General features: G+C 38.0%; 2 protein-coding genes across 2 annotated transcripts in view; both read right to left on the bottom strand.

Moving 5' to 3' along the window:
- Positions 1–3,608, bottom strand: part of LOC125032309 (Down syndrome cell adhesion molecule-like protein Dscam2) — a 23,107-nt gene extending 19,499 nt beyond the window's left edge. Inside the window, exons 1-3 of the mRNA XM_047623406.1 lie at positions 3,498–3,608; positions 3,129–3,187; positions 613–770 (exon numbers count right to left, since the gene is read on the bottom strand). Coding sequence (XP_047479362.1) covers positions 613–770; positions 3,129–3,187; positions 3,498–3,608 — 328 coding nt within the window. The remainder of the gene's footprint in view (positions 1–612; positions 771–3,128; positions 3,188–3,497) is intronic.
- Positions 3,609–13,229: 9,621 nt separating this feature from the next.
- On the bottom strand, positions 13,230–15,465 carry LOC125032308 (Down syndrome cell adhesion molecule-like protein Dscam2). Its single transcript, XM_047623405.1, has 3 exons — positions 15,460–15,465; positions 14,897–15,149; positions 13,230–13,492 (listed from the first exon to the last, which is right to left on the bottom strand). Exons 1-3 carry the CDS (start codon positions 15,463–15,465, stop codon positions 13,230–13,232), a joined length of 522 nt encoding a protein of 173 aa, XP_047479361.1.
- Between the last annotated feature and the right edge of the window lie 2,335 nt (positions 15,466–17,800).

Raw genomic sequence — 17,800 nt, 5'->3', positions numbered from 1 at the left:
TAAAGTAAGAATTATGCTGACATTAAAATCATTATGAAAAATCTTACAATAGTGATAAGAGCAAAGATAAATGTGATAACAAATATAGTAATGACAATAACAATCGTAATGATAGGAATCATACTATTACTATTACTACTACTACCAAGTGTAGTAGTAGTAATAGTACTAGTACTACTACTGCTAGTAATGACAATAATGATAAAAACAAAATGTTATTATTAATATGATAATGATACCTATTCTGAGGCTGAAGAAAATTATCATAATTGTGCTAATAACTACATGAAACAATAATGATAACACCAATAACAATGATAGTATATGAGTAATTATGAGAAATACTGCAGTGTTGCAAGGATTAAATCACGATTATTGCAGCTTGCAACGGAGATTATTAAATTTCCGGTATACTAAGTTACAGTGTAAACGTTTCCTCCGATTAAGCGCTGTCTGAATTCTTCCGGTTATGCAAAAAACAAATACAATTGTTCGTTGTTGTTTACGACTGGAAATAATTTGATCTCAAAGAAAAAATAGATAATGTTAAAATTCGCCTTTATTTAAGAACTGAGGCGGTAGAGGCCGCTTCTTCTTTTGGTGCCGAATCACGTGACGTTGGCGACCAGGTGATGCCAATACTCTGCATCATCAAGGTATAACGAAGCATAATACTCAGTGGTTTGCCATTGAAGATAAAGAAAAACTCTAGCGAAGCATATGATTGGTCTATGCCAAAGAAACGCAGAATCGAGGGCATACCTGATTGACTGAGTGTAAGGAGACATAAACCCGTGTGCTCACATATACCCGTGTGCACACATAAACATACACACACACACACACACACACAAACACACACATACACACACACACACAAACACACATATGTATGTATATATATGTGTAAATATATATATATATATATATATATATATACACATATGCATATATATATATATATATATATATATATATATATATATATATATATATATACACATACATACATATATATATATATATATATATATATATATATATATATATATATATATATAGACACACACACACAAACACACACACACACACACACACACACACACACACACACACACACATGTATGATATATATTTATATATATATGTATATATATTCATATTTACATACACATATAGAAAAAAATATATATATATAAATATAATACATAAATATATTATATATATTTATGTAAATATATGTATATATATATATACATATTTATATATATATGTATATATATATGTATGTATGTATGTATATATTTTTATATTTACATATGAAAATATGTGTGTATGTATGTGTGGCTGATAGTTATCCTGAGGATATAATTTATACGGAAATTACTGTATTGGTATTAATTTGTAGTGGTAATAAAGCCAACATTAATAAGATAACATGCACAAATGCTTGTGTAACGAAAATAATTGTCAAATCAGTTCAAATATTTTAGCCACCCTGTCTTACAAGAAACTGAGGTGGGTGATCATATTACCATCCTTATTTTTGTCGTTATCATTACCATCACTATTATCATTGTAACTGTTGTTATTATTATTGTTATTACCATGATTATCATTACTATTATTATTATTATTATCATTATCATTATCATTTGGATTATTACCACTAATATCATTGTTATAATTATTATCACTTTAGCAACAGGAAATACAAATCCCCAGATCTTCTATTAGGCCCTCTTGTATCCTAAATCCCTGAACAGACATACGAACAAACACACACAGATACACATGCACAGATACACCGGCAAGGTCTATCGAGCAACAGCGCAACATACGAGGCCGTGTTGTGCGACAGAAAGAGGCGCGTTTCGTGGCGTGGAAATTGCGAATTTGTGACTAAACCTCGTCACGTTGATTTGTTAATTGTATTTTGTTCAGTTTTATAGCTTTATGGCTTTTATTTCTGTCTATCTTTCGGATTGGTGGTCTTGTTATTTTTCTCTCTCTCCGTATAATAAGTATCTGTACATAAAACAGAATCCGTATATAGATAAACACAGACATACATTGATAAACAGATTGATAAACAGAGATGGATAAATGTACAGAGATATATAGATAAAAAGATACATGCATAATCTTATAGATATCCATACACACGGATATACACACATACATTCACATTAGCACACTTTTAGACATATATATAAAGCATCATGTAACAGATTTCACATTTTTTAAATAGACGTTCTCATTGTGGACGAACTACAAGGCAAAAAAATCATATACATCTAATAACAGGTCATTAATATCCCTCATTAAGAGAAGTTACTTATGATATAATATTAATATGGTGATAATATTATTAATATTGATAAAGATAGTGGAAGTAATAATTATAACGATGATGATAATAAGAGTAATATTGATAGCAATCGTAATAATAATGATGATGATAATAATAATAATAATAGTAATTATAATAATGATAATAATAAGGATAATAATAATGATAATAATAATAATAATGGTAATAATAATGATAATAATAATTATAATGATAATAAGATAGTGATAATTATAACGATAAGAACAATAATAATAATGATAATAGTAATAGTAACTATAGTCTTTTTGGTTCGCGTCCACACACTCCCCGCCGCGCAACATCGAAGTTCGTTCAGGTGTTACGCCATGAAGTTGCGAGGTTCCGTCAACTATGTGGCCTGATGGAGCTACGATGCAGGCTGCATTATTATCTTCTGGGGGATTTTCAGTCTTCCAACGAGACAAGCTTTTCGTATGTTATCTAAATTTGTGGTATTGATTTGATTAAGTCTGTGATAACAGGAATCATGTGTTCGTTGATTTTTTTTTTAGTTCTCTTTCAAAATGTGGATGATTTTTATTTGTCAATTTTCATATCAATTTACTGACTGATGTTTAATTTCGAGATAAAGTTGGGTCTGGAATCTCAGGCACTCCACAAGACACTGACTCGTTCATTTTTAACAAAACATTCTGGCTTAAATGACCATACCAATTTCCAGAATAACTTATGTACTTGTATTTTGTCGCCTTGTCGTGTCTCGATTTTTTAAACAAGGAATTTGTGCCAATACCATGCAATCGGGCATAACATGAGCATGTTCGCATAATCTGCATTGTGTTCATACAACTTCTGAATTTAGAGGTTGTCTTATATTTCGCGGGGCAAGGGCATGGGCTCGTTTTTTTTTTGTTTTTTTTCTTTATCCTACTATATTTTTTGCTTCCTCCTTCTGTTTTGTTGATAAAATGTTGATACAAATACTTGTTTTTCTCTCTTTCGGTAGGTCAAAATTTCCCCGTTCCTTGATAAACACTTACCTAAACAGTTTTAACTTTTCCATTATCCTCAGCATATATATATTTTCTCCCTACTGTCACCACATTTTTCAAACACTCTATCCTTACCTTAACACTCAATCCTAAAACAAAATTCTTCCAACATTTATAGCCTGTGGATAGAAGTCTGCGGAGAGCGATTTCTTGAAGTCTTTTCCTTTTGCCTTCTTTGAATCCTTTGTCTTTTCTGATCCAGAGGGCGTTGGATAGATCATGAGTTTATAGCAGTGATTATATCTACACCACTTCCTTTTGACTGGAAATCTTCTCTGATGCAAAAAATATTGATTTTGTTATCGTCTCCTTTGAATTCTTGACTTTCATTCTATCTACCCTGAGGGATATTAAGATCTTGTTTTCTTTTCCAAGATCGATTTCCTCAATCCTTTTTATGACCTGCTGGATCGGTTCCTTCATTCCTCAGCTGTTTTCCCTTCTATGGCACACCTTTGTCAATGTCAGTCATCTATTACTTTGATTTGCTTTATCAAATATCAAGGAAATCAAAGGTTATCTTCCTCCCTTGGTCTGTGCTTTATTCAAACTGGGTATGATTATTTTTATTATTATCATTATGGTGATAACGATTGTTATCATAATTGTTAGTTCATTGCTGTTACTATCATCATTACCATCGTCATTTTTGGCATTATCATTATTGGTGTTATCGTTATCATTCTTCTTCTTATAATCATTACCTTATTATCATTATTACTATTATCATTATTATCACTATCAATATTATTATTATCATCATCATCATTATCTATAACAAATAACTTCATAATGACAATAACAATAATTATAATAATAACAACAATAATGATAATAATGATAGTAATTATAATAACAATAATAATAATAATAATGATGATAATAATGATAACAATAATAATAATATAAAATAATAATAATAACCATAACAATAGTAATGACAAATAATGAAATGACAATTATGATAATTTACATTAATCATTATTATTATTATCATTACTATTATCATCAATGCTATTATGATAATCATTATCATTGCTATTATCATTACTATAATAATAATAATGATTATAATGATAATAATACTAACAATAATAGTAATAATATCATTAATAATAATAATAATAATAATAATAATAATAATAATGATAATGATAATATGATAATAATAATAATAATGATAACAACAACAACTACAAGGATAATGATAATAATAGTGATAATGATGATAATAATAAAAATAAATAACAATGATAATAGTTATCTTTATTACTATTATCATCATATCACTATGATGATAATTATTGTTGCTATTATTTTTATTATTATTATCATTGTTATTATTATTATTATCATTATCATTACTAGTACCACTACTATTTTTATCATTAATAAACTGTTGTTGTTATTATTATTATGATCATCATCATAATGTGATAAAATGTGCATTAGCACTAGTCATTATCATCATTACCATTATCACCATTATCTTCATTATCATTTTATGATTATTACTATCGACTCTCTGGATTCTAAAAAATACTAATTGTGACGATGAGAATGATGGTAATAATTATAATAGCAATAACACTGATAATGATAACTCATGATGATTATAATAATATACCAAAAGCACTGATAGCATTATCATTTTGCTTTAAGCATGTAGTTGCTGTAATGCCTGTTTAAACACTGAATAAAATGGAACCTAACAGAATTACTATAACATTTTTAAAGCCATTACGACAGACCCATTGATCGCTTTGGGTCTTTGATACGGAAGCCGGAAAATTATCTCCTAATCAACGTCACGGCCGGTATATTTACTTAAATACGATATCCGGGCAGAACACAATAGCTTGAAATGCGCGCTGTAAAGTTACAAGTGGCTAACATCTCTCCCGGCGATCAAACCTGTCAAGCTTTCAGAATATACCTGCTATAAAATCTGTTTTCGACGACCATTGCTGCATGAAACGGCCGCGCGACGCCAAGTAATATATATCGGCCGAATGATATTGGAAACACACGATCCACTTACGCGTGCGCAGGCGAGTACACGTACATAGCTAGATATATGTACACATATACACAAAGACAGGTACTTATACATATACGTGACGCAATACAATACGCCAACACATATACACGCACGCGCAAGCATACACACACCCACACGAAATAACAAACACACACAATCACACACACATAAGCACAGACACACACGCACAGGTAAGTAACTCAATCAATCAAGCACATACACGTATATACACATACAACTTCAACCATATTTCACTGTAATGATTTCCTGGATTTAATTAATCTGGCGTCTATATGTCTTCCTAGAGCCTTAGCTATAACGAGGTAACAAATTTACAGCAAATACCTGTACATAAATCAAATAAATAATAAACTGGGGGGGGGGGGGCGAAGACGAGGGGGTGAAGGGGGGAAGGGAGGGGGGGGAAGGGAGGAGGAGAAGATGAAGAACACTCAGAAAATGGGGTGAAGGAAAGTGGGGGATAAGGGGAAGACAGGAGTGGGGATGGAGGGGGAGGATTAAGGGGAGGGGAAGGGGGGAGGGACGGGAGGGGAGAGGACGACGAGGAGGAGGAGGAACGCTCAGAAAGTTGGATGAAGGAGAGGGGGGGATAATGGGAAAGGGGGAAGGAATGAGGATGGGGAGAGAGGAATGGAAAGAGGAGCGAAGACAGGGGGATAAAGAAAGGGGAGAGGAGGGGAAAAGGGGGAGTAAGGGACATATTTAATAATACGACCGATACTTTGACTAAATACTATAGACATACACTCAGTGACAGCGAACTCATGGTAACATTTTCCGAGTGTATGCATATGCAACCTTTGAATTTTCAACTGAACATACAGCAGAGGGGAAAACAAACGAATATATGATAACATGAACTGGTGAGTTAACCTACGTGCTCATAACAGATTTTACTCCCTTGTAAAATGGACCTTTAGTGCGTAAGATAAGGAGAGATACTGCCTATTACTATGTGTAGAACCCTGTTAACGTTCTTATCTCCAAGGCCACAAGTCGTTTTCAAACTTAACATCTCAACTTTGCATCTTTAGCGTAATGTATTTCTTACATAAAATAATAAAAAAAAACTTAGAAAATAAAAACGACAAGGAACCAAAAAAATATACTCCAGGAATGGGCCATTAAGGAAAGAACCAACAGATGGAAATTACAAGTTATAAAATAATAGACAAGTTTCCAAATACGAATGCGAAAAGCTAACGCAGACCAGGGCAGACCAAAGTAATGTTTCGAGGCAATTGTAATAGACCATGGACCAAAATATCCGTGTTGTAGCCTGTGTAATGGAATCTGAAAATTGAAATTGAGAATCTTTTTTTTTTTCTCTCGTTTCTTTTATACATCAAAGTTTATATTATCCAGCGGCAATGTCGACAGAACTGTCAATGAAATGAAGCTTCGTAGGACAATAGACTCTTTTAATATCCTGTATAATTCTTAAAGCTCTCGCAATGATTAATTAATTTCTAATGGTTTACTCATCTGCTAATCAAAGTTACTTTGTTTTCGCATACTTAACAGAAACTTAAGCATTAATAGTAAGAACACGGATTCTTATATACCATGAATCTAACTTGATAACGAATGACCTATACATTTCGAGATTTATTAAGAGTCCTAAACATGATTCCTTGACTTTTGTCTGGTTGTGCGTGTTTTTATGTCTTATCTGAATGTGCGCTTGTGGACTAAACCTTCCCTTTATAGCATCACTGAGTCTAAACACACAAGAAACTAATCTTGATGAGAAATAAGCATCAAAAGAATGTGCAGACACAAGCTAATACAATTTTTTGGCGCTGGTAGTTTCCAGCGCCATGCCTGTCAACAGCATCAGCTCACGATGAACCAAAATAACTTTAAATAAATTTCCATTTCATCGACAACCATAACAACAGCAAACGTGACGAAGATTGTGGGGACAACGAACTTATTTTCGTTCCTCTTAAACAGGGGATAACAGACGCTAGTTTTTTTTTTCTTTTTTTTCTAAAGAATGCCTATTTCGTATTTCAACTTATCTGTTCTATCTGTCCGTCGATCGATATGTATATTATTGCTGATTCTTGTATATTTTAAATTCAATTTCAAGAATAGAAACAAAAACATTTTATTAATTGACTAGTAATTCATATAAGCTCTGTCGCCATCATTTATATTATATACCACTAATTAATCAATTCCACTGGGTTGATAATTAATACAATTGCATTAGCAGAGGCTTAAATAGATTAAAAAAAAACGTATCCTCATAACCAGGTCCATTTTGATCTGGGATCAACTTTCGTCACAGAATCACATGAATGTTCCAGAAAGAGCGACAAGGAACGATGGGAGACAAAAGTGCGGCTAAAACAGGAAATGGAACAGAAAACAAGAATAAGTGTGAAAATCTTAACTGAAAGACGAACGGTTTGCGATTAGGAACAACAGATTCCAAAAATGGGAATACAAGATGAAATACAGCTCACCAAAAACAACCGAATATAAATGATAAAACATCTTAACAGATAATCTCATCTCTTCAATAATCCGCCTCACTTAGATAAAAGCACAGACTAGCATAATTCCTTTAACAACTTACCCGTTTCCTTTCTCCAGACGACAGTGGGATTAGGGAAGCCTTTGGCCAGGCAGTGGAGGGCCACAGTTCCGCCGAGGGCCACGTTGGCACTCGAAGGCTCTACTACCCAGGCTGGGGGCACTGCAGGGCGCACAGGGTCAGAGCAAGGCAACGAGAAATGTCAGTTTAAAGCCATGGTTATAAAGAGAAAGAGAATAGAATTATATATATGGAACACGATATGTCACATGATATATCATGGTTAACAAAATGCACAAAATTTTGTAAACAAAGGTTGATGTTTATTCATATTTACATCACTCTTGTCAGACTAGCAGTTCTGTCTACAAAAAACAAAATGGAAAACTACACCACTGTCCTTATGAATGCATGTATATCATCTATCAACACACTATGCCAAAAACAAAATCTCTTTATACTACTATTTTTTTGTACTTTTGTGCTAAATATATGTAAGTTTTTATACCAAGCTCTAAACACAAAAGGTACTCTATACAGCAAGAATATCATAATTCTCCATTGCAAGTTGTTTTGAGTGGTATTTCTTGTGTCAAAAGAGAAAGTACCAGAGAAGATACCTCACGCATGATACACACGAGTCTTGTTGGTCGGTTCGAGTCCAGGTCAAAGGTGGTCGTCCGAAGCATAAACAGCGAATGGTTGTTGGTAACGAACTGCTTGTTAAGAGCACGTGCACAGTGGGACTATGGTGTTGGGGGTGAGGATGTGGTACTTTTGGTATATATATAGTTTGGTATATTAAGTATGATTCTTTTTTTTGAAATATTTAGAATGAATGCGATTCGACCACGTCCTCACGACACATACCAAGTGTGGGTAATTGAATCGTCAGTGTGGAAGTCGAAAGGTCTGATTGCCGTCCGTCTCTTGTCTGAACTTACCTAAAGGCGCCCTCTATTCTTTCTCTCTCTGTAAACATATTAGCACCTGCTTATAGATATTCATGAAACACCCTGAAAGCTCTTCCTCCACTTAACCGTACTCCCTTCCCTGTTAATTTCTCTTTGACAAATGGTCCCCTAATGAAATCGTGTGAGACTTGCGCGCCCTACCGCTGACGGTCAGGGGGCCGGTCGTCGTGGCGGTGCGGGCGGGGTTCGTGGCCGCACAGGTGTAGTTGCCGGAGTGGGCCGCCGTGGCCCGCTCGATCACTATGATGGAGGTGAAGACATCCAGTTGCGAGAAGCGGACGTCAAGCTGAGGGTCGATGGGCTGGCCATCCTTTGTCCAGGAGAGCGACACGGGCTGGTCGCCCTCCTGCACCAAGCACGTGGCCTGCGCGCGCATCCCTGCCCGGGTACCCGCGGGGAAAACCATGGGCGCCAGCCGGGGTGGCACTGTAACACACACACTCATTCTCACCAGAAGCAAAGAGAAAAAAGGGTCAAGTTTCTTTTCTATTCTCCCTTCTGATATAATTGGGGTTGTTTCTCATCCTTTCTGGAAGAGTGGATGGGGGAGGAGGAAGAATAGAGGAAGAGAAGAAGAAGAAGAAGAAGAAGAAGGTTTTCTTATGAGTTGGCCTTAGGGTGCATTCTAAGGGTGCCCTTGCCCTGCGACTGCCCAGCTCTCAGGAGACGGGTCTCGACGGGATCTCTGACGAGCTGGGCATCCGTCGGGCGTGTTCAGAAGGCAAACGAGACAGAAAATAGAAGGAGATGTGTGTGTAAGTATCCATATACATGAGTAGGTGTATGCGTGTTTACAGAAATAGGCGGGTGTGTGCGTGTGTGTTAGTCAAGAGTCTGTGAAGGGACAGAATCGGGCAAGGTGACGTAAGCATCGGGAGGTAAAGTCGCGGTAAGTCAGGGTGCCTCACGGGGCAAGAAAGCTAAATGAAAACCACGTCACAAACGTAAACACAGAGATCCAATCCTGGAAAAAACACAATAGTAAAAAAGTAAAAAAAAGTAAGGTAAAAGGATTCTGTAAATAAGTAAAGAAGTGTCAAGACCACGCCCATGCTGAAGCTCCTAGCGCTGTGTGGGCGTACCGGTAACGTCGAGAGAGGCCGAGTGGGTAGCCTTCGCCCAGCTGTTCGCGGCTGTGCAGGTGTACACGCCGCTGTGCTGGGCTGTGAGGTTGTTGATCAATAGAGCGTTGCTGTAATCGCCCATTTTGGACGTGGAGATGTCCTCAGAGCCCTTGATATCACGCCCGTCCTTCTGCCAAGTGAAGGTGATGGGCGGGTCCCCCGTGTTAACGATGCAAGCTACGCCGGCGCGCGTTCCTTGTTGCAACTTCTTCTCAAAGTGGAAAGGCAATATTTCCGGCGCCACTGCAATATACCTGTTGCTCAGGCGCTGGTCCGGAAAGCCTCACAGCTCGCACACTAACAAACGCTCTCAGGCAGGTTCTCACAAAAATACTCGACAAACGCTCACAAAAACAGAGGCGGTCACAGACATAAACAGTCTCGCTGATAAGATCTCACAGACACACTCGACAAACCCACTCACAGACACTTTCTAAAATAGCACTATAAGTCATACTCAATAACCACACTCACAGACGTACTTACAAAAAAGGTCATAAATGCTCTATACTTTTTTTGTTATTTTTTTTTTTTTTTCACCGCCAGCTAGATTAGGGGACTTTTCATACTGTGTTATTTGCAATTTTAATTGGACTGTACTTTGTTCTGAAGAAAATTAATAAGCATGGCAGGTGGGCCATAGCATTTAGTCTCTTTAGACTATGCTAAAGTGGTCGACTAATAAACAAACAAACTAACAAAAAGGCCTGAATGCCCCTTAATTAGATAATTTATTTTCACAATATTTTTGCAGGACTTATTCATGACATTCATTCCTGCGTTTATATGGATTAAACTGGCATGTGTGTTTTATATCGCCATTCATCTCTCTCTCTCTCTCTCTCTCTCTCTCTCTCTCTCTCTCTCTCTCTCTCCCCCCCCCTCTCTCTCTCTCTCTCTCTCTCTCTCTTCTCTCTCTCCTCTCTCTCTCTCTCTCTCTCTCTCTCTCTCTCTCTCTCTCTCTCTCTCTCTCTATCTCTCTCTCTCTCTCTTCTTCTTTCTCTCTCTCCCCCTCTCTCTTCTCTTCCTTCTCTCTCTCTCTCTCTCTCTTTCTTCTTCTCTCTTCCCCCCTCTCTCTTTCTCTTCCTTTCTCTCTCTCTCTCTCTCTCTCTCTCTCTCTCTCTCTCTCTCTCTCTCTCTCTCTCTCTCTCTCTCTCTCTCCTCTCTCTCTCTCTCTCTCTCTCTCTCTCTCTCTCTCTCTCTCTCTCTCTCTCTCTCTCTCTCCCTCCCTCACTCTCTCTCTCTCTCCCTCTCTCTTATTCTCTCTCTCTATCTCTCTCTCTCTCTTTCTCTCTTTCTCCCCCAGACACATTCTCTCTCTCTCTCTCTCTCTGTCTCTGCTCTCTCTCTCTCTCTCTCTCTCTCTCTCTCTCTCTCTCTCTCTCTCTCTCTCTCTCTCTCTCTCTCTCTCTCTCTCTCTCTCTCTCTCTCTCTCTCTCTCTCTCTCTCTCTCTCTCTCTCTCTCTCTCTCTCTCTCTCTCTCTCTCTCTCTCTTGCACAAAGACATATTCTTTCTCTCTCTCTCTCTCAACATTTCTCTATTTACACTTACACAGTCTTATGTAGTGTAATATGCTTTTGTATAAAGCTCAGGTTATTTTTAAAAAATGATAGGAAATGCCAGTAAGTTAATATTAAGTAATGCGCTTTGAAGCATTCTTTCAGCCAAATGTTGCAAAAGTCATTGCAGGTCACGGATGCAGGTTACAAATGGCTGCAGTCACCTTTCCTGTCGTTTAGCCTTTTACACTCACACTCAGCTCTCTCACTTTCAACTCTCTCACACTTCACAATCACTTCATACTGAGAGACAAGCATTTAACTTTACAGACTCAGCGTGCAATGAGAGCTGACCATCTTCTCTTCGACCTACTTACATCTACATGATAATGAGGCAAAATTAATGGTTATATATCAAACTTATCATTTAGAAAAGTTGAAATTTTTTTCCGACCAATGCCTTTGTTTAACTTCTTTAATAAAATGAATTTTGTAACAGTATTTTCGAGTTACCTTATTCTATCAAGACTGATGTGTTTTATTTATTTTTAAGTTACCTCTGAAATTTCACTGAAAACGTAAGCAGATAAAGGTTCCAAGTAACAGAAAAATGCATTTATTAAGAAATATCCGGTATGATAATAATGATAATAAATAGAACTTATGGTTGGAAATTCCAGATAATAAAAAGAATTAACATATTCACTAAATGAAAATTGCCAGCAGAGGAATAGCAACCAAATTATGAAATCGTTTATATACTCCGACATTTTTCACCGATGTTCTTTTGTTATTTATGAATCTGTTACATTTCCTATTTATTCCATATTCATCCTCGTGGCTGATCGTCTTCCTGACAAGCCGATGACAAACGATAAATTCTATTCATTAATGCGAATTAACCTTAGGCTTCATTATTATCGCTATTATTTCTACTCGCCTGATTATCCGTGGGCAGAAGTTACGATATGTACGAGTTATAATTTCTGGCAGTTATAATTTCTGGCTCTAATCATTAATCATTTCGGACAACAGCTGAGAGCAAGCTGACTTAGGGATTATTTCTAAAACTGTTATTTGAAACGTGATCATCAGATTGGAAACGGCTTATGGGCATAATGCAAGAATCACGTTGCAATCTGTGACTATCCTTCTTTGAATATTTAGTGAGGCAAAAAAAGAAAAAGGCAGATAATGCCTGGCTTTGAATGGATACTGATTTGTATTACATATAATCTTTTATAAAATGTTGTTCGTAAATGATCCTGCCCTTTTATAAAACCAATATTAAAAAGAAATTGTTGATAATTCCTACCTTTTGATAATGTACATTGCAGAAATATTGTGATCATGCTATTGTCATCTCCACATTTTTGGTCTTGAAATACCTGGATTTCGATCACTCATAAAACATTTATCAGAATGAGATATCGTATTATGTACAATAATAATAATAATAATAATAATAACGATAATAATAATAATAATAATAATAACGATAATAATAATAATAATAATAATGATAATAATAATAATGATAATAATAATAATGATAATAATAATAATAAAATCATCAGTCTCTCGACATTATTTTTCATATTTCAAAATTGACCCGGAATCTGCCGGCGCGCGTGGCTCTAGGCGGCCGACATAGAGACCAACATGAGGCCAACAGAGCGCCCAACATGAGGCCAACAGAGCGCCCAACATGAGGCCAACATAGCGCCCAGCAACATACCCATGACGCGCACAGTCAGCTGCTGCGTGTCCGAGCGCCCTTGCCTCGACATGGCCGTGCACGAGTACTGTCCGTCGTCCGTGCCGCGAGTCACCTGCTCAATCACGAGCGTGCCGTTGGGGAAGACGCGCTGCCGGTGCCCCGTCGGGAGTCGAACGCCGTCTGCAGGAGGCGACGCGGATGGGGAAAAATGGCGGAGAAAAGCGGGTTAGTGGGGGTGATTAAGGTGAGAGGGTAGAATGGAGGGAAGGAGGGGAATAGGGAGGGTAGAGGGGAGGGAAGGAGGGGGATAGTGAGGGAAGGGGAGGGAAGGAGGGGGATAGGGAGGGAAGGGGAGGGAAGGAGGGGGATAGGGAGGGAAGGGGAGGGAAGGAGGGGGATAGGGAGGGAAGGGGAGGGAAGGAGGGGGATAGGGAGGGAAGGGGAGGGAAGGAGGGGGATAGGGAGGGAAGGGGAGGGAAGGAGGGGGATAGGGAGGGAAGGGGAGGGAAGGAGGGGGATAGGGAGGGAAGGGGAGGGAAGGAGGGGGATAGGGAGGGAAGGGGAGGGAAGGAGGAGGATAGGGAGGGAAGGGGAGGCAAGGAGGGGGATAGGGAGGGAAGGGGAGGGAAGGAGGGGGATATGGAGGGAAGGGGAGGGAAGGAGGGGGATAGGGAGGGTAGAGGGGAGGGAAGGAGGGGGATAGGGAGGGAAGGGGAGGGAAGGAGGGGGATAGGGAGGGAAGGGGAGGGAAGGAGGGGGATAGGGAGGGAAGGGGAGGGAAGGAGGAGGATATGGAGGGAAGGGGAGGGAAGGAGGGGGATAGGGAGGGAAGGGGAGGGAAGGAAGGGGATAGGGAGGGAAGGGGAGGGAAGGAGGGGGATAGGGAGGGAAGGGGAGGGAAGGAGGGGGATAGGGAGGGAAGGGGAGGGAAGGAGGGGGATAGGGAGGGAAGGGGAGGGAAGGAGGGGGATAGGGAGGGAAGGGGAGGGAATAGGGAGGGAAGGGGAGGGAAGGAGGGGGATAGGGAGGGAAGGGGAGGGAAGGAGGGGGATAGGGAGGGAAGGGGAGGGAAGGAGGAGGATATGGAGGGAAGGGGAGGGAAGGAGGGGGATAGGGAGGGAAGGGGAGGGAAGGAGGGGGATAGGGAGGGAAGGGGAGGGAAGGAGGGGGATAGGGAGGGAAGGGAGGGAATAGGGAGGGAAGGGGAGGGAAGGAGGGGATAGGGAGGGAAGCGAAGGGAGGAAAGGAGGGGGATAGGGAGGGAAGGGGAGGGAAGGAGGGGGATAGGGAGGGAAGGGGAGGGAAGGAGGAGGATAGGGAGGAAAGGGGAGGGAAGGAGGAGGATATGGAGGGAAGGGGAGGGAAGGAGGGGGATAGGGAGGGAAGGGGAGGGAAGGAGGGGGATAGGGAGGGAAGGGGAGGGAAGGAGGGGGATATTGGGACTATTGTCTTATCAATCCGCAAACTGCAATTCATTAATACAGACCCAGTCATAATCATCACACAATCCATCTTATCAATCTTATTCCAAAAGAAAACAAACAAACACACAAAAACACACATACAACACAGAAATCTAACAACCTTTCGTCCAAATGATCTTGTGAAGCGGATATCCCGAAGCAGGACACGATACGGAAAAGGTCTCTCCTGCAACCGCTGACAATTGCCCCATGGGTCGTATATGGGGTGGTCCGTACACGTTGAGTCGTGCTGAGTGGACGATCTTCCCGGCGCTGTTCTCCGCCGTGCAGCTGTACGTGCCTCCGTCGGTTACGTGCACGCTGCTGATGTTCACGTGGCTGATGACGTCACCGTGGGCCGAGACGTACTGGCCCTTTAAATACCTGGATTGTAGGGAGAGAGGTGCAGGTGGAGGTATTAAGAGATTGGTATTTAGAAATGTGGAAATAAACGATAAGCTATGATAAATGATGATAATGGTATGCTCATAATAAAAATAACAACAAAGTGCATATTCGATATCTCTCTCTCTCTCTCTCTCTCTTTCTCCCTCCCTCCCTCTCCCTTCCCGTCTCCCTTTCTCCTTTATTCCCTCTCTTTCTCCATCTCCCTCCCTCCCCCCTCTCTCCTTTCGTCCCTCTCTCTGAAAACGCCCATCTCTTTTGCCCCCCCCCCCCCGCTACCTTCATGTTTGCTATATCGTTCGACCATAAGGTAGAAAAAGTAGAAAAAAGAAAACGAAAAAAAAGAAAAAGAAAAAGAAGAGAGAGGAGAATGCGAAAGAAAGAGACATAGGGAGTAGTAACGATAATCGTAATATTAATGATGGTAATAATGATAAGGAAACTGATAAAAGCAATAATAAAGCTGATAATGATAATGATGATAGTGATGATAATAATAATGATAATAATAATACTAATAAAAAGTAATAACAATGATAATGATGATAGTGATGATAATAATAATGATAATAATAATACTAATAAAAAGTAATAACAATGATAATGATGATAATAACAACAACACTAATATCAACAATAACAATGATAAGAATAACTATGAATAATAACAGCAATAATGCTAGTAATAATAATGATAATAATGATAATAATAGTAATAACAATAATATTAATAATTACAAAGATAATGATAATAATAACGATAATGATTATATAATAATGATAATAAAAATGATAATAATAATCATAATAATAATGATAATAAGGTTAATAACGATTATGATGATAATAATGATAATAATGATAATAATAATAATACAAAATAACAATAATAACAACAACAACAATAATAGTAATAATAATAATAATAATAATAATAATAGTAATAATAATAATGATAATAATAATAATAAATATGATAATAATAATAATAAATATGATAATAATAATAATAACAATAATGATAATAATAATGATAATAATAATAAAATTAATAATAATGATAATGATAATAATAATAATAATAATAATTACAATAATAATAATGATAATAATAATAATAATGGTAATGAAAATGATAACAATAATATCAATAATAACAATAATAATAAGGATAATAATAATAGTAATAATAATAATAATAATAATAATAATAATAAAAATAATAATAATGATAATAATAAAAAAATGATAATGATAGCAATAATACGAGTAGTAAAGATAACAGTGATATAAAAAAATGATGATGATGATGATAATAATAATAATAATAATAATAATAATAATAATAACAATAACAATAATGATAATGATAATAATAATAATAATAATAACAACAACAACAACAACAACAACAACAACAACAACAACAACAACAACAACAACAACAACAACAACAACAACAACAACAACAACAACAACAACAATAATGATACTAATGATACTGATAATAACATAATGATCAGACCTTCTTCGCCCCCCCCCCCCCCCTCCGGCGCCGTCCGTTAGATTGAAGCCGCGTTGTTAATCCTTGTGCTGTTAGTATCTCGCTATTGACATGGTGCTTTTGTGTTCTTATATATTCTTCTTCCTTCTTTACAACATTATCGGGTTATTATTTTTTTTGTCTGATATTATTATCTGTAATATCGTAAATGCAGATACATATGCATAAAAAAGATGAAGAAAAACAAGCGAAAGGAAGGAATGAAGATGTTCATTGCGTTAAGAGCAAAAAAAAAAAAAAAAAAAAAAAAAAAAAGGGCAGAAGAAAGAGAAGCGATAAAAGAAGATAAGTTTCTTGGGGGAAAAGGGGAAATCTTGTTCTCTTTTTTTCCCCTAAGCGAATGCCATCGAGCCTCCATAACGAAAATCACATCTGTCTTATTTACCTTTGTTGGACACTTAAATAACCTCTTATCTTTACGTTATGTTTTGTTTTTAATTTTTTCGAAGAGGAATTAGAAGAGAATATTGGATAGCGAAAATAAAGGATGAGGAAGGAAGGGAGGAAGGATGAAGAGTAGGAAGAAGCAGGGAAAAATGCAGGGGAACAGGGGAGAAAAGACGCGGGAAAAAGACAGCTTGAATTATCATACATATTTCCATTCAGATTCAGCCACTCACTTCACTCGCCTCCCAACTTTCCCCTAAAAAATGCCACGTCACAGACCAAAGACCCGGGATCGAAATGCATTCAAAAACGTCTCTCAGCGATCACAATGGCCTCCACGCGCGCCCGGCCCGAGTGACGTCACGCCATAAAAATAAGCAACACGACATCCGCAACGGCCTCAGGAGACAAGTCAACCGACTACAAGGAACTTAAATTTTTTCCCCCTTTTTTTTTGGGTCGAGATTGAAAGTAGTCCAACAACGGCGGCGGCGGCAAATAGGATTCTTTTCCCGGGAATATATATATCTGGAGGCGAGTGGATCGAGGTGATCGAGGTCTTTGTGGGTGAGGAGCAGGGTGGGCGGGCGGGAGTTAAGGCCGTTGTCAGGCGAGGCACAAAAGGACTGCTGAGCTGGACGCGATCTCGGCTCGTGACAAAATGCATGT

The sequence above is a fragment of the Penaeus chinensis genome, chromosome 14 (assembly GCF_019202785.1).
Source record: "Penaeus chinensis breed Huanghai No. 1 chromosome 14, ASM1920278v2, whole genome shotgun sequence".
Lineage (NCBI taxonomy): Eukaryota > Metazoa > Arthropoda > Malacostraca > Decapoda > Penaeidae > Penaeus > Penaeus chinensis.
The sequence above is the reverse complement of the archived record's forward strand: the minus strand, read 5'-3'. Positions and strand labels throughout refer to the sequence as shown.

Excerpts from the sequence above, each read along its gene's own strand:
- LOC125032308 (XM_047623405.1), bottom strand. Across the intron at positions 13,493-14,896 it reads CAAGATCATTTGGACGAAAG|ACGGCGTTCGACTCCCGACG; the intron begins GTTGTTAGATTT and ends CGCCTCCTGCAG.